This window comes from Garra rufa, chromosome 19, assembly GCF_049309525.1.
Source record: "Garra rufa chromosome 19, GarRuf1.0, whole genome shotgun sequence".
NCBI lineage: Eukaryota > Metazoa > Chordata > Actinopteri > Cypriniformes > Cyprinidae > Garra > Garra rufa.
Genome location: NC_133379.1, coordinates 29,229,287 through 29,250,079, shown reverse-complemented (window position 1 = coordinate 29,250,079; position 20,793 = coordinate 29,229,287). Strand labels below are relative to the sequence as shown.

Below are 20,793 nucleotides of genomic sequence, written 5' to 3'. Positions count from 1 at the left end.
ATGAAGAAACAAATTCATCTGGATGGCCTGAGCGAGAGTAAATTATCAGCAAATTTTCATTTTTGGTTCAACTATAAGAGAAACAGGAAAGGCACAATGCAAGGTTTTCCTGCGTGAAATACAGACAGACTTTTTTGAGGTTGAAACAAAGGCTGTGTTCTGGATTTGGCACCGCTCAGAAAGTGGCACGCTTGATTTATCCACCTGACCTAAAAGCACCTGACAATGAGAAGACACATTTCTCAGATGCCTCTGGTTAAAGCGCATGAACGGTGTCATTAGTGTTGAGTCCATTGTTGAGGAAATTGCTTGCTCGGGAAGCATCTGTAAATTAAAGGGCCTTTGCTGATCTTTTGAACAGCATCAGTCTGGGGTGTCAACTGAGGAAGTTGTAGTTTTGAGAAGGGTTTTCATTCACTATATAATTCTAATCCTTTCATTTGTGTTTTTTCATAGTTTTAATGAATTTACAATTATTTAAGAAAACTGTACTAAGAAAGAAGTCTGTTTGTACATATAAAGTTATGTAGTTGATTTAGTGTCTTTAATGTCTAGACAGCACTCAACTGACTCATTTTGAATGACTCGAAAAGCATTCTTCATCTTTGCACTTGTACCAACTTAGGACTACTGAAAATGATTGAGCTTGATTTTTCTTCCCAAACCTTTGGCAGTTTTTCAAAATGTTTTGATAAAATCACTAAATCACAGCTTAGCAGGATGGAGAAAATGCTGAAAAGATATCAATATCCCGTTTTAGAACTCCTGCCAAATGAGTCAGACCCTTCTTTGTCTCTGTCACTGCAAACAAAGAGCCTTGTTTAATTTTGCTCCACGCACTTGGATCAAAACCAAGAAAAAAACTGCTAAACGAAGCAGTTTTTGTAAGTGGTCTGATGATGGTTTTCAATAGCTGCCCTTGGATCTTTGATAAAACAAACAAACAAACATTACAGATTCAAAAGCCGGTTCACTTCTAAACACAATTGGAAATAATCACAAAAGGTTTCATTTCAGTTTAAATTTGTCCATTGATTATTTCAAGCAATTTCACAGAGCTTGAAGCTTAGATGTTACTTTTATTCTCAAAACATTTTTTCTATGATCTCCTACTGTAGTTGTATTTTCCCACAGCAATCTTCAAATCAATCAGAGGCATTCATGTATTTTTTAAGAGGTAGCTTCTGCACTTTCATATTAAATTTTACATAAAACATAAACCCTCCAATCCTTCTAAAACATTTTAGCACCATCCTGTGGATAAACATCCAAACATCCATCCCTTCATCCAGAATTCACTCTCCTAAACTTCTCATGTGAGTGGATTTTATCTACACGTTCAAATATAAAGTTATTGGCATCAGTGGTTCCATGGAGAACCTTTAACAACCATTGAACCTTAAAAGGCTCAAAAAGACAAATTTTCTATAGATACAGTTGAAGTCAAAAGTTTACATACACCTTGGAGAATCTGCAAAATGTTTGAATCTTATGGAATAGTTGCAGCTGATTCTCTCAGTTGTCCTCAGTGTGAAAAGATGGATCTCAAATTCATACAGTCATTGTTGGAAAAGGGTTCAAATAAACAAAAATGCTGAAAAATCAAAGAATTTGTGGTAGCTGAAGGATTTTTCTGAAGAACAGCAGGCAATTTAACTGTTCAGGACAAACAAGGGACTCATGAACAACTATCACTAAACAAAAAACAGCTGTGGATCATTCAGGTAACAACAATATTTAGAAAATATTAACATGCATTTTGTACGATCCCTCTTATTTTTCTAAAATAATGAACATTTCATAGATTCGGCAAGGTGTATGTAAACTTTTGACTTCAACTGTATGTTCTTCAAATTAAGAAAAACTGATTCTTTTAGAAGAACTTTAAAGACTTTTATCTGAGGAACCCATTTTTGAGGAACGCAAAATCGTTCTTCTATGGCATCGCTGGCCTTTTATAATTTTTATTCCTCTTTTTTTGAGTGTAGCCAATTCTCTCAAACTAAACGCCAGGCTTTGTTAACCCTTTGACACCACCGGAGGGACCAACCACAACAAAGCCAATGGGACACATGTATAATCAATTATGTCTTCAGATAGCTGTTGGAAAACAAAGGAAGACTGTCCAGACTTCCTCTAAAAACCATCAATCCCCCTCACTTTAGTGGAGAGAACCACAATGAGGCAGACTCATCTCAAATAACAGGGTCACTTGTAACTCCCGGTAGATGGGGGCAGGGGGGTTTTTAGATCAATTTTATTTATCTAATTTTTCAGCCAAGCGCCACACACTTTTAAAAATAAAGGTTTGAGATTTTGGGTTCTCCAAAGAACTTTTCAGTTCTTAAAAGTAACATTTCTCTTTGTGTGAACAAACGAAATGTTCTTTATTGGCATCGATGGCTCCATGAAAAAGGTTAAAGTGTAAAAAGATTTTTTTAAAAGGTTCTTCACACTAAGAATGGTTCTTCTAAGAAAGGTTGTTCTGTAGCATTGCTGTGAAATCCCACTTTTGGAGCCTTATTTTTAGTGTATTGATAATGTAAAAACCTTTTAGAACATTTAAGGTTCCATGGATGATAAAGGTGTTCTTCCCATAACCATAGACACCAATAAAAACCTTTATTTTTTAGAGTGCAGTTGTGGAAAGCTGGAGAGATCAGAAAAAAGCAGAAGGACAGATAGTGAATTCACTTCTGTTTGCACTGTCAGCTCAGTGTGAACGCTATATACCATGTCAATAGGCGCTACCACATCTACTAAAGGTACGTCCAGCTTAACAGCACCTAATATTTACCTCAGTCTTACTCACACTTTGCTGCGATGGCTGTTTTGTGAGCTTAACTGTAATACTGAGAGCTGTAAAGTTAAGGGCCTCCCTGCTGTAAAATATCTCTGCTACTGAACATTCAAAGCACATTTACGGTGGGGTGTATCAAAGTAAGCAAACAGGAAAATCTCTGAAAATGCTTTTCAAATTTGCCCTTTTCCTTTTTACACCATTACTTGATGTTTTGGCCGTAAACATCTGCACACCTGCGAAAATCAAAGTCAGCATCTGCAAGGGGTCATTAGGGTGGAGATCTTTAGGCTCCCCATCATCGCAATAAGCTGTGGCTGAATCACATAATCACTGACACCCAGCCACATTGATCCGTTTAAGAGAGTGATTGTCTAAAGATACAAATTTTCACTCCATTCCATTGTACACACTCCCACAGCTTTCCCAGCAAACTCATAAACATTTAAACGTCTCAAGGACATTTCCAATATCAACCACTAGCTCATAATGTAACCCGAGCCGGTAATGTTTAGAAGTGAATGGAATACAAATGTGCCTTTTGACATACAACACTTGAACTCCATTTTACAAGGTGTCTGGTAACACTTATTGTTTTGCCCTGCCATGAATTATAGTCCTTTTTTTATTCTTCCAAAAATAATCGTGTCTTGTCAAATTGAATGAATTGTGAATGGCAGCTTTGGGTTCTTGCCAGGAGGGAAATGTGTGTTTTTGTGGTAAAAGACAGATTTGAAGAGGTCATGCAAATGATTCATGTATCACAAAGCACATGATCTGAATTTGTACCTTCTCCAGCTGGTTCTCCTCCACAAGTAATTATGTGTTGTACAATTGTACAAGACCTGAAATGACACTAAAGCACATATAAACATATGGGAGTATAATGTTACACTATACGGCTCAAAAGTTTAGTAAGAGCCAGTAAGGGTAACGTTTAGAAAGAAATTAACACTTTTATTCAGCAAGAGTGCATTAAACTGATCAAATTCTAATTCAGTGTTTTCACAACGTGTCATCAATCGGCCATATTGGCGGCACTGAGTGTATAAACAATACCACTGAACCGAACGAAACTCGCATATTTTGCTGATTACTGCTGCTGAAAATGATCAAATATTGTCATGTTTTGTTCTGTACTAGTTCGTTGGACTGGGAAAATCATTTGGAATACTACAGACTGCCAAAAGTTATAACAAATCAAGTAGAAGAGTGCAAAAAACTGTCTGAGGAACAAAAAGCGTTTATGGTTGGCCAAACTGAACCAGGATTTCCAGGACAACATTTGTGTTTGTTCTTATCATTTCCAGTCAGGTAGGTTAAATATTAGGCTAATATTTTAATTAATACTGCTCGTACACATCTTTACCACCTATTAACTTTAGTTTGTCCTGCTTACTAAGTCCTTCTCTATATGATTTAGCTGCTTCCAAACGTTTTTTTTTTTTCTGTGGTTTAGACAGCATAAATTAGCAGAACAACGTATTCAGTTGTAAATTTACCATGCAATCCTTGCTGTTGTTTACATCCGAGTATTTCCAATATAGCCACGAATACGGATAACTGATCAAACCATGACGTAAGTGCAAACCCTCTATTTATCAAATAACCCTGAAAAAATAATGGTTTCCAAAAAAATATTAAGCAGAACAACTGTTTTTAACACTGACAATAAAAAATGTTTCTTGAACAGCAAATCAGCATGATTTCTGCAGGATAATGTGACAATGAAGACTGGAGTAAAGGCTGTTGAAAGTTCAGTTTTGCCATTGCAGAAATTATTCAGTTTTAAAATATATTCAAATGGAAAAACAGTAGTGTATAATTCATATTTAGGGGTTCAAGTGTATAGCGCTGAAACCCTAGTTGTTAGAATGGTCACACAACAGTTATCTTCACGCAAAACTGATCGTGCAGACCAAACCGTAAGTTGTAGAGACCTTTTTGGGTATTTCGTGAAATTTTTGGGTATTTCGCTTTTTTTTTTTTTTAACTACTTTTGCGTACTAGTCCTAGGTTTTTCACCCGATCAGAACCAAACCAGTGGAGAAAGATTCTCTGGAGAGTGAATATCAATAATTCGGCAAGGTGTATGTAAACTTTTGACTTCAACTGTATGGTCTTCAAATTAAGAAAAACTGATTCTTTTAGAAGAACTTTAAAGACTTTTATCTGAGGAACCCATTTTTGAGGAACGCAAAATGGTTCTTCTATGGCATCGCTGGCCTTTAATAATTTTTTTAATTTCCTCTTTTTTTGAGTGTAGCCAATTCTCTCAAACTAAACGCCAGGCTTTGTTAACCCTTTGACACCAACTTCTAAGAAAGGGACCAACCACAACAAAGTCAATGGGACACATGTATAATCAATTATGTCTTCAGATAGCTGTTGGAAAACAAAGGAAGACTGTCCAGACTTCCTCTAAAAACCATCAATCCCCCTCACTTTAGTGGAGAGAACCACAATGAGGCAGACTCATCTCAAATAACAGGGTCACTTGTAACTCCCGGTAGATGGGGGCAGGGGGGTTTTAGATCAATTTTATTTATCTAATTTTTCAGCCAAGTACCACACACTTTTAAAAATAAAGGTTTAAGATTTTGGGTTCTCCAAAGAACTTTTCAGTTCTCAAAAGTAACATTTCTCTTTGTGTGAACAAACGAAATGTTCTTTATTGGCATCGATGGCTCCATGAAAAAGGTTAAAGTGTAAAAAGATTTTTTTTAAAAGGTTCTTCACACTAAGAATGGATCTTCTAAGAAAGGTTGTTCTGTAGCATTGCTGTGAAATCCCACTTTTGGAGCCTTATTTTTAGTGTATTGATAATGTAAAAACCTTTTAGAACATTTAAGGTTCCATGGATGATAAAGGTGTTCTTCCCATAACCATAGACACCAATAAATACCTTTATTTTTTAGAGTGCAGTTGTGGAAAGCTGGAGAGATCAGAAAAAAGCAGAAGGACAGATAGTGAATTCACTTCTGTTTGCACTGTCAGCCCAGTGTGAACGCTATATACCATGTCAATAGGCGCTACCACATCTACTAAAGTGTACATCTACATTGTACACACTCCCACAGCTTTCCCAGCAAACTCATAAACATTTAAACGTCTCAAGGACATTTCCAATATCAACCACTAGCTCATAATGTAACCCGAGCCGGTAATGTTTAGAAGTGAATGGAATACAAATGTGCCTTTTGACATAGAACACTTGAACTCCATTTTACAAGGTGTCTGGTAACACTTATTGTTTTGCCCTGCCATGAATTATAGTCCTTTTTTTATTCTTCCAAAAATAAAAAAATGCTGACTATCAAACTATGCAAACTATCAAAAAATGCTGAACTTTCGAAAAGGGGCCACTTTTAGTAACTCCTAAACGGAATGAGATATCTTCGCCAAACTCAGAACACTTATGTAAGAGCTCACTTAGTGGCGCTTTTAGAGGGAAAAACATAAAAATGGCTATAACTGTGCAACCATTTGTCCTTTCAACATGAAAATCAATGTTCACGGTCTTGGTCCAAAGCACCACAAGTGTCTATAAGGACTTTTGCGTGTATCACAAAATGCCCGGTATTGGTCGACAAAGTTTGGGCACCTTTTATACAAGGTTAACGAAGGCTGATCAGAATGAAACTTGTAGGCCTGTTCGACTCACAGCCACAAAGTTCTGAGAGAAATTTGAAAGAAATCGACCACTGTGGTACACTGCAAAAAAACACTGCAGTACAATTCTCTGGATTCTCTAGGTTAATAATTATCAAAAAATGTTGAAATGTACCCTTTAAGAGGTTATAATGGAGTCGTTTAGAAAAGGGGGCTGTCCAAATTTACCCAAAATCGTATAAAGTAAACTTCATAAAAACTTCACAAAACCTGGTGAGCACATGAGAAATTCTAAACAATCATGCAAAGTTTTAAGGAGATCAGACCACAGCTGGCACTGTAACAGTCATAAATGTTTTTAAAAAACATCATATTTTTATGAAAAATTACCTGTATTTGCCAAAAAATGCTTTTTTTAATTACTAATTTAGGTGGCTACGAACTTGCTAAACAAGGCTTAAATGCCTTAAAGCGCTTGAACCCCGGCAATTGCTGTTTGCAGCTATATAGTTTGGCTGAAAAAAACTGTAATAAACTGTTTGACAGATTCCAATGTAACAACTTAACCTATATAATGTGACAAGTAGCTCCAATCTCCCCATACTGCACATTTGAGATAAAGTCAAGTGCATAAATTCTCTCTGCTTAGCCTATGCATTACATTTAGATTTCCTCGAGCGAAATCCTTCCCTAGAGAGTTTGAGCTTATTTAAGTAATTATCCCTCAGACAAGGTTCAAAGCAGAAAGATAGTCTGGCTCAATGACTCGTTGTAGTTTTCCTGCTAAATTAGTATTTTATCACCAAAAACACCCACAGCATTGTGAAATTTGATTACAGGGTAGAATGAACTTGTGTCTGCGGTTATAGGTGGGTTAAACGGGTGTTACTGATTGAGACAAGTTCTTTGTTTCAGTGCCAAATGTTTAACGTGTTTATATATTTTGGGAGCGCAGCTCTTTAAGATTCAATGGTTTGTAACAGGTGGGTATCACTAATGATGCTTAGGGAGAAGAGAAAGTTAAGAGTGGAAAAAGATCATACATCCAAAACTACCTGAAGCCTCCCTTTTCTTCTTGTGCCCCATGGGACTTTTCAATAATAAGGAATCCTGTGAAGAAATTACAATGCTGGAGCCCTCACATCCCACCAGGATCATGAACCTTTAGGGTAAGAATGGCATTCAGAAGCCTCTAATGAACAACAAAAGACTCTCCTAGTGAATGCGTAAGTGTGTGTATATAGTTGATATTTGTTGTGCATGTCAGCTAGTAATAATCTAGCACTCTTTATGCTTATCACACAAGATTTTGCTTTACATTTAGGCATTCAAGGTATGTGCATGTATGCCAGCCAAACTACGGGGGTTCATATAGGCTCCATACCAGCATTCAGCCGTTAATTATGTGTTTATTTGTCAAAACTATTTTGATTAAGAACAATAAAGCTAAAATTTCAATCACGAGGACAAGGAGGTTCAAAACAATCTTCTTTTGTGCTGTTGTCAGCCTCTTTCTTGGTTGCGGGGCCCCCTCGGTCTGATAAAATGCAAGCCAGACTCCTCAAACACTCCACCATGGAAGCAGCTTCAACCAGACCCCTGAGGCTCTATTAAACGTCACTCAGGGGAAACATGAAAGAAAGCCCCGTGGAAATGAATCATAGCCTCTACCCCTCCTCACCCTGATCCCTCCATCCCATGTGCCCGTGACCACAAGAAAGACCATGGTGGAGAAGGAGTGGAGGTTATAAAACACATGCTGGCTTTGTGCAGCTTGTTATTTAGCAGCGATGCAAGATGCAAATGTTGGCACAGATATATCTCAGTGTGATACATATTATTATGATTAGACCAATCTTTTTATTTTGATCAACTTTTTGGCTTTTCCTGACTTATCTGAATTTTTTTCATGTTTAAGTGCTACAATCGGGTCCCCGGTGCATCTACCAACCCAGAAAATGTGACTCCAACCCAGTGACTTTGTTTTGGTAAGCCTTTGGGTGATAAAAAACAAGCTGCTTAGATTTCGCTCCCCCTGTGACACAGAAAGGGGGTCTTATTATAATATTAGCACCCCTTAATCTGCACATTTCCACCCACGGCACCGCCATTTTGTTTTCGCTAGTGACAACAATGTAACAGTTCGATCAAACAACACCGTGGCAAAAGTTTGATCAAAGCATGCTAACTCTTCTGTTGTTGGCGACACAGATGAGCACAGAACACTATTAAGAGTCCCATCAGAAAACCCCTACATCAGATGTTTAATCTAATATGGCTTTCCCACGAATGATTTCAACGCGATAGACATGATAAATATAACTGCAAGAAGCGATTATCAAGGTTCAAGCGCTTTAAGGCATTTAAGCAAATATCGAAAAAGACTAATTGTTTACCAAGCCTGTAACCATGTAAATCAGTGATTAAAAAAAGCATTTTTGGCCTTAGAAATATTATGTTTTTTTTTTATGTTTTTTTTTATGTTTTTGACTGTTATAACACCAGCTGTGGTCTGATCTCCTTACAACTTTGCATGATTGTTTAGAATCACCTGTCGCATGTGCTCACCAGGTTTTGTGAAGTTTTGAGTTTTTCTTCAGACTTTATAGGATTTGGGGTAAATTTGGACGGCCTCTTTTCTTATATTTATTGACCTAGAGAGAGTCCAGAGAATTGTACTACAATGTTTTTTTCCAGACTGAAGAAAAGTCATAGGAAAATTTAAGGAATTAATTGATGAAAAATGCAACTTATTGCCTGTGACAGGCTGTTACAGTGTCTTTTGTTACTGGTAGTGAGCTGTTACTCCAGGGTATATACAGGTGTTACGAGCGCGGTCTCTGTGGCTCCCTCCGTTCCCAGCCAGCGGGAACCCTCACCTGAATATTGACTCAGTTTCCCACAATTCCGTACCTGGGACTGTGCACTTCCGGTTCCGGGTCACCCGGTTCACTTCCTTTCTGTTCCCTTTATCAGCGTGCCACGCTGGTACTCTCATTGCGAAGTTTTGATGGTTTTCCTCCCAATCCTGAGCGTTTTCTATCGGACTGATTACACGTTGCCAACTGGACTGTTTATGTGGTTTCTGATCCTCTGCTGCCTGCCTTCGTTTGACCCACGCTATCCATACGGACTATTGCTTTGCTCTGCCGCCGGCCTCGACCCCTTTGCATGGACTCTGACTACCCGATTGGATTTGTCTATACCACACCAGTTTGCCAGTATTGACCAACGCCTGTATAACCTGTCTGATATATTAAATCTGTTGCAAATGGATCCGATGTCTCAAGATTCCTCTGTTGACACGTCACAGAAAACTTCGCCACCCACGGATCCAGCGACAGTTTCCCAGATCGCATCGGAGATGTCTACACAAGCTTCGATGTTGTATCACCACCAGCAGCAGCTGGATCACCTGAGTACTCTGACCACACAACTGGTCCAGGCGATTCAGTCTCTACGGGCTGCTGCAACACCCGCTCCACCGCCAGCACCGATCACACCACCTGCACCCGCCGCGGGAAATCAGGCCGCCATTGCCAGCCCCCGACTTGCATTCCCTGAGAAGTTTGATGGGACTGCTTCAAAGTGTAAGGGCTTTTTGCTTCAATGTACTCTGTTTGTGAATCAGCAGCCGAACTTGTATGCTACTGATGAGAGCAAAATTGCATTTGTTTGCTCTCTTCTCACGGGAAGAGCGCTGGAGTGGGCCACGGCTGTCTGGGATCTGGGCCAGGCTACTTACCCCACGTTTGCCACGTTTCTTCAAAGCTTCAAGGAGGTATTTCAACCCACTCCAGAGAGCGGTGATGCGGGGGAGAGAATTCTGGCATTGCGTCAAGGCCGACGCTCCGCAGCGGATTACGCTTTGGATTTTCGCACCCTGGCAGCTCAGAGCGGATGGAATGATGGTCCCCTCAAGCTTCATTATCGTAAGGGACTAAATTCTGATCTCCAAGTGGAATTGGCTTGCCGTGATGAAGGTTTGACATTCCCTCAGTACATTGATCTTTCCGTTCGGGTGGATAATATTATGCGGACTCGCAAGCCAGTTCGGAATTTCCCTCCCATGGCTCTTCCTCAGACTACACAATCCTCAGCTTCAGCAGCTCCCGAACCCATGCAACTTGGAGGTACCAGAATCACCACCGAGGAGAGAGAACGTAGGATGCGTAACCATCTGTGTCTGTACTGTGGTATGACGGGACACATTCGAGCCACCTGTCCTACCAGACCACCACGTCCACCTACCTCGGTGAGTTCTAACAGACTTTGTGTGAACCGCTGTGTGATACCGGTTATGCTAAAATCTGGGGAGAGATTCATAAGGACTACTGCATTCATTGACTCTGGGGCAGCGGGAAACTTCATGGATGAGGACTTTGTGAGAACTAATCAGCTGTCTCTCTTGTCTTGTGCTTCTCCTGTGGCAGTGGCCGCCCTCGACGGGAGACCACTAGGTTCTGGACTCGTCAACCACACTACTGAGGATTTAACTCTCCAACTAGAACCCGGTCATCAGGAAAAAATTCGCTTCTTCATTATCACATCACCTCAGACACCACTCATCTTGGGTTTCCCATGGCTGGAGCGCCACGAACCAACCATCTCCTGGACTAAGGGGGTCATCACACAGTGGTCACCATACTGTCACCAGCACTGCCTTGCACCCACTATTCAGTCTTCATCCAGTTCCATCACGGCATCATCAAGCAACACTATCCCTGTGGAGTACCAGGATCTGCTTGAGGCCTTCAGTGCCATCAAAGCCACTGTTTTACCTCCCCATCGACCAGGAGACTGTGCCATTGATCTTGTCCCAGGAGCTGTTATTCCACGAGGCCGTATCTTCCCTCTCTCACAGCCTGAGTCCGAAGCTATGGTGCAGTACATTCAGGAGGAACTCGCTAAGGGATTTATCCAGCCTTCCACATCACCAGCCTCAGCAGGATTCTTCTTCGTCAAAAAGAAGGAGGGAGGTCTACGACCATGCATTGATTACCGTGCACTCAATGAGGTGACTGTGAAATACCGATACCCCTTACCACTTGTTCCTCCAGCCCTGGAACAGCTTCGATCCGCCAGATTCTACACCAAGCTGGATCTCCGCTCAGCGTACAACTTAATCCGTATTCGAGAGGGAGATGAGTGGAAAACGGCTTTCTCTACTACATCAGGTCACTATGAATACCGGGTCATGCCCTTCGGCCTGTCCAACTGTCCATCGTACTTTCAGGCCTTCATCAATGAGGTGTTCAGGGACATGCTCAACCGATGGGTGATTGTATACATTGATGACATCTTGATCTACTCCAACACCCTTTCTGAACACATTCAACATGTCAGGTCTGTTCTCCAACGTCTCATCCAGCACAAGTTGTACGCCAAGCAGGAGAAATGTCAGTTCCACCAGGAAAAAATTGGCTTTCTAGGATATGTTATCAGCTCTGAGGGAGTGGCAATGGATCAAGACAAAGTTACTGCTGTACAGGAGTGGCCCCGTCCCAAGACCCTCAAGGAACTTCAAAGATTCTTGGGATTCTCAAACTTTTATAGACGTTTCATTCGCAACTTCAGCAGTGTAGTTGCCCCATTAACCTCCATGATCAAGAAAGGAGAGAAACGTCTTACCTGGTCTTCCAACGCAGTACACGCCTTTCAAGACCTCCGTCAGCGCTTCACTACAGCTCCTGTCCTCCGCCATCCGGACCCACAATTACCATTCCTCGTTGAGGTGGACGCCTCCAGCACTGGGGTCGGTGCAGTCCTCTCTCAACGACAGGGTCAACCCCCAAAAACCTTCCCTTGTGCCTTTTTCTCCCACAAACTGAGTCCGGCAGAGAGAAACTATGACGTGGGCAACCGTGAACTACTGGCCATCAAGCTTGCTTTGGAGGAGTGGAGGCATTGGTTAGAGGGAGCTAGCCATCCGTTTACGATTCTTACAGACCATAAGAACTTGGAATATTTGCGGGTGGCTAAAGTACTCAACCATCGACAGGCACGATGGGCACTCTTCTTCACGAGGTTCCACTTTGACATTAAATATCGCCCCGGCTCCCAGAACACCAAAGCCGATGCTCTTTCCCGCATCCATGAACCTGACTTTGTTCCTCATCCTCCTGAGGCTATTCTACCCCCTTCAGTGATCATGGCGCCCGTCATATGGGACTGTATGACAGAAATCACTGAGGCTCAGGTCCAAGATCCACCTCCCAATGATTGTCCAGATAACCTCACCTATGTTCCTGCCATACTCCGTCCTCGCATTCTCTCTGAGGTTCATACTTCCCCCAGCTCTGGTCATCCAGGAATTGAGGCTACCATTCAACTCCTTCATAACAAATTCTGGTGGCCCACTTTAAGAACTGATACCATTACATTCGTAAAGAACTGTGTTACTTGCAACACCTCAAAGGCCTCTCACCAGCTCCCCGCCGGCCTACTCCAACCTCTACCTATTCCCGAACGACCGTGGTCTCACATTGCTGTGGACTTCGTAACAGATCTTCCTCTGTCCCAGGGATATACCACCATCCTCTCAGTAGTGGATCGGTTCTCCAAAGGTTGCCGCTTCATTCCATTACCCAAGCTACCCACCGCCCTGGAAACAGCCGAGGCTCTCTGTAATTCTGTCTTCAGGTTCTATGGGTTACCCGAGGATATCGTCTCAGACAGGGGACCACAATTCACCTCACGCCTATGGTCCAGCTTCTTCCGTCTTCTGAATGTAAACATCAGTCTCACCTCAGGATATCACCCGGAGGCCAACGGGCAAGTGGAACGCCTTAATCAAGAACTGACTCGCTTCCTACGCTCATACTGTCAACAACATCAGGAGGACTGGAGTCGTTTCCTTCTCTGGGCAGAGTACGCCCAAAACTCCCTTCACAAACCTTCTACCAACATGACTCCCTTCCAGTGCATATTAGGATTCCAACCACCCCTGTTCCCCTGGTCTGGAGAACCCTCAGACCTACCGGCAGTCAACTCATGGTTCCAGCGGAGTGAGGAGACCTGGAATCGGGCCCATGTCCATCTACAACGGACGGTCCGTCGTACCCAGGTCCAGGCAGACCGCCAACGACGTCCCAATCCTTCCTATGAACCAGGACAGTGGGTCTGGCTCTCAACCCGGAACTTACGCCTCCGGTTACCCTGCAAGAAACTAAGTCCCAGGTACGTGGGTCCTTTTCAAATTACTCGTCAAATCACTCCTGTATCATTCAGACTCGATCTGCCTTCAGAATATCGTATCTCACCCACTTTCCATGTCTCTCTGTTAAAGCCCGCTGGTCAGCCCGAGGGGACGGAGGTCCTAGACGAGACCGCACCACAGAATCCTGCTCCCCTGATCATCGATGGCGAGGAGGCATACAGAGTTAGCACCATCCTGGACTCCCGACGCCGGAACGGTCGCCTACAGTACCTGGTCGACTGGGAGGACTACGGACCGGAGGAACGGTCCTGGGTGCCAGTTGTGGACATCCTGGATCCGTCCCTCATCACGGAATTCCACTCTACCCACCCAGATCGACCAGGGCCCCGTGGAAGAGGTAGACCTCGGCGTCGGTTGCCTCCTCGTGCCAGGAGACACTCGCAGGGGAGGGGCTCTGTTACGAGCGCGGTCTCTGTGGCTCCCTCCGTTCCCAGCCAGCGGGAACCCTCACCTGAATATTGACTCAGTTTCCCACAATTCCGTACCTGGGACTGTGCACTTCCGGTTCCGGGTCACCCGGTTCACTTCCTTTCTGTTCCCTTTATCAGCGTGCCACGCTGGTACTCTCATTGCGAAGTTTTGATGGTTTTCCTCCCAATCCTGAGCGTTTTCTATCGGACTGATTACACGTTGCCAACTGGACTGTTTATGTGGTTTCTGATCCTCTGCTGCCTGCCTTCGTTTGACCCACGCTATCCATACGGACTATTGCTTTGCTCTGCCGCCGGCCTCGACCCCTTTGCATGGACTCTGACTACCCGATTGGATTTGTCTATACCACACCAGTTTGCCAGTATTGACCAACGCCTGTATAACCTGTCTGATATATTAAATCTGTTGCAAATGGATCCGATGTCTCAAGATTCCTCTGTTGACACGTCACAACAGGAATCATGAAGTTAAATTTAATACCTAAATATAAGACTTTTTCTATACATTTTAGGACCTCATCGCCACTCCAAGTTTTCATTTGTTACATAGGCAACACTTTAATTTACATTTACTATATATTGATTGTAAGATAGCACAACTAAACAGTCTTAGTTTGTGATAACTCCTTATCAATGCAACATAATTCAGAAGGGTGGGAACAAAGCAAAAGAGAATTAATTGAGTGATTAAACCAATGTAAGGTTAGTTAGAAAGAGAAACTGTTGGTTTGCAGTTCTAACATATGTTTGCTTATATTTATTTTCAAGATCTGAGTTCAACTTTTTTTGGTAATTATTGATATTAACTCTCTAGAAAATCTTTCTGCACTGGTTTGGTTCCGATCGGTCAAAAAACCTAGGACTAGTTCCCAAAAGTAGATTTTTTCAAAAATGCGAAATACCCGAAAATCTTTCAAATCTGAGGTGTGCGTCTTGTCCACCATGAGCCAAGGATTCCAGCGATAACTTTTGTACTTTTGTCCATTGTAGCACCCCTGTCAGGCTGATTCACATTGTAGGCAGTGTGAGTACTACCATCCCTCAAAGTTTCAAGTCTCTACGACTTTCAGGTTGGTCTGCACCATTTTACATAGAGATCGCTGATCTGTGGCCAATTCTAACAATTACAAAAGGGTTTCAGTGCTACATACTTGAACAACTAATTAAAACCAAACAGATGTTTTTTGGCAGAGTATCTGAGGTATGAGCTGTAAAGGCACAGCTCTTTTTTGGAAAAGGGGGCGGGGAGCAGCAGCTCATTTGCATTTAAAGAGCCATGCATGAAAACAGCGTGTTTCTGCTTCCACTTAAAATAGGCATTTTCAAAATGATATAATAAATGATTTGTGAGGTATTTTGAGCTGAAAATTCACAGACACATTCTGGGGGACACCTGAGACTTATATTACATATTCTAAACAGGAGCATAATAGGTCTCCTTTAAAATTGTAGTGTAGTGTTTTCCAGCCATAAAGCTGCTATCACAATATTTCATAGTATTTAAAACTTGTGTCCACATAAATCACATTGCACTATTTATAAAGTAGAAATGCTGACACAACCAAAAACCACTGTGACCAGGTAATTCCCAGTTCCCTTCGGTTCCTCAGGTCTGGGATCTTTTGTTTTTAACTGCTTTTCAGACTTGTGAATCATTCCGGAATTCACCATGGACGCCTGTGGAGATCAGATGCACACAACCTCATCACAGACCATATGGACAAAGTATTCCCACTGAGCCCTAATGCTTCTTTAAGTTTAATCTCCTATAAACTCACTAATATAGAGGTGCAACAGACCACCTATCATGGTGAAATAAGGCAGAACCTTATACAAAACCCAATGCAGGCTGAATCACTGCCTGCCATCTGAGATTGGGATGTGAATCATGCCAATTTAAGTAAATTTGAGCTCCCCACACCACACACTAAGCAGAAATTATCAGGCCAGCTGTAACCACAGCACCATTTTGGCCATTATTTGTGCTGTTTTTATCAACATGTTTATGTCCCTGCAAAGCATTTTAGTCAAATTACACTTTTCCATTTCAGATTACAATTTCTACTCGGACAAAAACAAGATTATGGAAGATGCCATGACTGATTTAAAAATTTAAAGTGATAGTTCACCTAAAAATTAAAATTCTGTCATCATTTACAGTGGTGGACAAAATTATTAGAACACTAGTATTTTCCCCAGCTAAAAATGGTTTTAAATCAGTTTACATGTCCAAATATTAATTTTGCCATTAACTGTAATAATCCAGTGAAATATTTGTTAGCACAATGAGTCTGACAACAGCCAGTGCTCCACACAGAGATCTCATCTCATCATCATCCAGTCTGTCTGGAATGACATAAAGAAACAGAACAAACTGAGACAAAGTAAAGAACTGTGGCAATGTCAACCTACCTGCAAAGCAACAGTACTGTTAAAAAGTTTAATGTCAAAGGATGCTGTCAAAAATAGTTTTTCTTTATCAGTTAACTGCTATTAACTAAATGAAATCAACATTTGGTGTGACCATCTTTTGTGTTTAAAGCAGCTTTTGCCCTAGGTACACTACGCATAGTTTTTCAGGTAGCTTTGCAGGGAGGTTTCTTGAAGCATCTTGGAGATGTTGCCACAGTTCCTCTGAATTTAGTCTGTCTCAGTTTGTGTTTCTTCATGTCATTCCAGACAGACTGGATGATGATAAAATCAGATTCTTACTGACACTATAGCAAAACACGGAAATAACTTTTTAAAAGATTTATTTTTAGCTGGTGAAAATACTACTGTTCTAATAATTTTGGCCACCACTGTACTAACCCTTATGTTATTCCAAAACCTGTATGACTTTTTTACTAGAAGGATCTATCAGAAGTTATCTATCAGAATGTCTATATACTTTGAAAGCAAATGATTAAGATAGTGCCACCCTTTAGAGAGGGCATCTTGGGTATTTTTCTGCACAAGAAAGAATGTCATACAGGTTTGACAAAACATAAGGGAAATGTTGACAGAATGGTTTATTCTACATGAAACTCTGGGAAAATCTAACCAATAATAGGTTAACTTTTATTTTCCAAATTGACAAATAGCTAGTATTAACAGCAAATAGCTGTTGTTTACAACTGAAAATTGCACCATATCTATGTTTTTGTTTAAGAAACAATAAAAGCATCTCATATAAAATCTCTATAAAAGCAGACGTCGCAATAAAACATGACAGATCTAAAACAGCCTCAGATATTTTGTTTTTCTAAAACATCTTTCACTCTGTCTGTTTTGTGCAGAATTGAAATTGCCGCTTTTTTGACAGTTTGATTGAGTTGACGGCGATGCCGACATATTCCAATACCGACATTCTAGTGCCATCTAGTGGGAATGCTTGGGACATAAGATGATCTACCGCCTTCAAGTGTGTTTCTATTTAGTATAAAAGTTTGTTTATTCAAATATGAGGAATGTTTTCGGATTTGCCAACAAATGAGCTTAGAAAACGAAACGTAAAAAACATAAATAAACTGGCTAATTCTACATGATATCTGCTACATTGAACGTCACACCGTCTTTTTATGAGAGAAGATGATGTTCTACAATTATACCGTGCGTGGTCATTTTAGAAATCTCTTAAGGATAAATGAAACAGTTACACATAATAAATTTACATAAAAAAGAAATAATCGCATAGCTCAAAAAATAACTATTTAATCGCTGCTCTTTTCTAGAACACTTAACGTTACATGCGCATGCGCGGCGAATGTATAACCACACAAGGTCAAAGGCACGTGTGTCTACCGGCTGTCATTCAGTAGTCTGTGCGTGGACAGAGTGGATTTAACTACCTTCGAGCTTGTTTGCGACTTTATAATAATAACTGGGGATTGATTACTGTTACAATCTTTTGAAATGGCAAGAGGAAGTCGCAGTCGTCCTTCACCAGCACCAGCAAGGTATCTCAGACACTTTGGCTCATATAGTTTTATAACGCACACTGCGTTAGCGAGCTGCAAGCTAACTTTGCTTTATATAGAGGGTAAAGTTATGAGATACGAGAGCATCATTTAAAAAAAAAGAAACAGTAGACTGCTTATGAAAACGTTAGATTGAATGTTTGTTTGCTTGTTCCTTCTGCGTATCTCAAATACATCTAGAGCAGTAGGTGAGAGGTCAAACCAAAAACATGTTATTTTATCGTTACCAGAAGTATTTATTTAAATGTATTTATTTATGCACGTCTGTTATTTGATAGCCTATGACGCAAAGCAGATTTAAGACTTTATCTTCTTTCCATCTGAAGTTGCCAAAGGCAGTTCAAAGACACATATCACGTGATACAGATTCAGGTTAATGTAATGTAAAATATATTCTTTACATCTTGTTTTCTATGTATACCCTTTAGGAGGACTGGGATTGCATAGTGACATAAGCTGGTTTGTACCTGGTTATTCTATAACATATTTCACCTTGTTGTCTTTTCAGTGCTCCTGCCCCATCCTACGCCCCAGCCCACGCACCACCACCACCTCCTCCAATGGCAATGGTCCCTGCCGCTGCCCAGCCAAAGCAGCCAGGGCTCATGGCCCAGATGGCCACCACAGCTGCCGGAGTGGCGGTCGGGTCAGCCGTAGGGCATGTGGTGGGCGGTGCCCTCACAGGTGCTTTCAGTGGAGGCAGCAGCAGCTCAGAGGCACCCAAACCTGCACCCACATATCAGGTGATGCCTAAAAATGCCATATTTTTTTGTGAGAATATTGGCACAAACTAATAAGCGTGACAGGGGTTACATCATCTCATGTTGTATTTATGCTTGCAGGAGCCCTCACGACTTCCACCCTCTCAGTCTGGCCCATGTCTCTTTGAGGTGAGGCAGTTTCTGGATTGTGCCACGAATCAGGCTGATCTGAGCTTGTGCGAAGGCTTCAATGAAGCTCTTAAGCAGTGTAAACTCTCACATGGTAAGCTTCTCATCAACACAGACATAAGACATGATACTCATCTAGGACAGTACCAAAGCTGGGTAGATTACTTACAAATTATGGTCTGTTACTGATTCCAAATTACATGACAAAAATTGTAATTAGTAACATAAGACATTACATTACACATATAATATAATCTGACTACATTTAGATTTTTAGACTTTTGACCTCATTTATATTTAAATTAGTGCTGTCAAACTGCATCCAAAATAAAAGTTTTTGTTTGCATAATGTGTGTATATACTGTGTATATCATATATATATATATATATATATATAAATGCATACACACAGACACAGTATATATTTTGAAAATATTTACATGTATATACATGTGTGTATGTATATATATATATAATATATAATTTAAATATTTATAGTGATGGGCAACAATTAATCGCATCTAAAATAAAAGTTTTTGTGTACATAATGTGTGTACTGTATATTTTATATGTGTAGGCCTGTATTTATGAAAAAATTTATATTTATATATTAAATATTTATATATACTGTAAATCATATGAATGTAAATATTCTTCAAAATATATACTGTATGTGTGTGTCTTTATCACAACAAAAAATTTATTTTGGAAGTGATTAATCTCAATTAGTTGTTGCCCAGCGCTAACTTTTAATAAATAAACATATCATATTTTTCTTAAATATATACATACATGTGTGTGTATTTATATACACATAATAAATATAAAGAGTATATACACACATATTATGTAAACACAACTTTTATTTTGGATGCGATTAATCATTTGAAAGCACTAATTTAAATGGGATAATCTTGTACCATATTTATATAAAAATATAAAGTAAGAAAATATGTTCTGTTCATTGTTAAGTGCATTAAACATTACATTATGTCAGGGTTTTTTTAAGTGGGGTTCGTGAAGGAACTGCAAGGGATTTGAAAAGTTAATAATTAATTAAATCATAACATCAATTTAAAAATATATATTTGATTTGTTTACTGCTAGTCTTCGCTATTGTGTAAATTATATGCAACCATGTAATCAATAAAAAAGTAACCATAGTCTGATTATGAGTATTTTACAATGTAATTTAATCTAATTGCAAGTACTTCATTTTTGGAATCATTACGGAATCCACATTACTAACAGTACTAACATAAAACCGGTTATGTGAATCTAATAGACAACACAAAGAAATTACAAATTGGATAGTAATTTTGTTTCAAAGTGTTTGAAATTGAAGTTGAAATTCTTTTTTGTAAGAAATACCCAAGAATGAAGTAAGAGATCCACATCATGCATTAATGTACTATTACTGATAAAAACCTGTTGTCCTTGGAATGACTTCTGATATTTTGTCTCTTTTAGGTGTAACATCCCTGGTGTGATGGAGAACATGGGCGATCTAAACACTAAATGTAGTCAAATGAACTATTGGGCCAGATTCTCAATATTTTCAGCAGTTACTGTGACTTACTTATGTTTATAGTTGTGAAATACACATTAATACTTTAAATATCTAATCATGTAAATGAGGCTGTACAATTAAAGAGACTTCTATTTATCTTTTTTCTTTGCTTGTTTTTTAAGCATGTCATTCATATGTGACACTGGACCACAATTTTTTCATAAATGAGATTTTAACATCATCTGAAAGCTGAATAAATAAGCTTTTGATGTATGGTTTGTTAGGATATGACAATATTTGGCAGAAATACAACTATTTGTACTGGAATCTGAGGGTGCAAAAATCCAAATGTCCAAATGAAGTTCTTAGAAA

General features: G+C 40.1%; 1 protein-coding gene across 1 annotated transcript; it reads left to right on the top strand.

Moving 5' to 3' along the window:
• The first annotated feature begins 17,819 nt into the window (after window positions 1–17,819).
• Window positions 17,820–20,577, top strand: chchd10 (coiled-coil-helix-coiled-coil-helix domain containing 10). The gene is made up of 4 exons (XM_073825009.1): window positions 17,820–18,000; window positions 18,530–18,764; window positions 18,864–19,005; window positions 20,382–20,577. Exons 1-4 carry the CDS (start codon window positions 17,957–17,959, stop codon window positions 20,399–20,401), a joined length of 441 nt encoding a protein of 146 aa, XP_073681110.1. The 5' UTR covers window positions 17,820–17,956; the 3' UTR covers window positions 20,402–20,577.
• The last annotated feature ends 216 nt before the right edge of the window (window positions 20,578–20,793 follow it).

Coding starts and splice junctions, on each gene's coding strand:
- chchd10 (XM_073825009.1), top strand. CDS start 17,957: ATGGCAAGAGGAAGTCGCAGTCGTCCTTCACCAGCACCAGCAAG. Junction 18,001..18,529: donor CCTTCACCAGCACCAGCAAG/GTATCTCAGACA, acceptor TTGTCTTTTCAG/TGCTCCTGCCCCATCCTACG. Junction 18,765..18,863: donor AACCTGCACCCACATATCAG/GTGATGCCTAAA, acceptor TTATGCTTGCAG/GAGCCCTCACGACTTCCACC.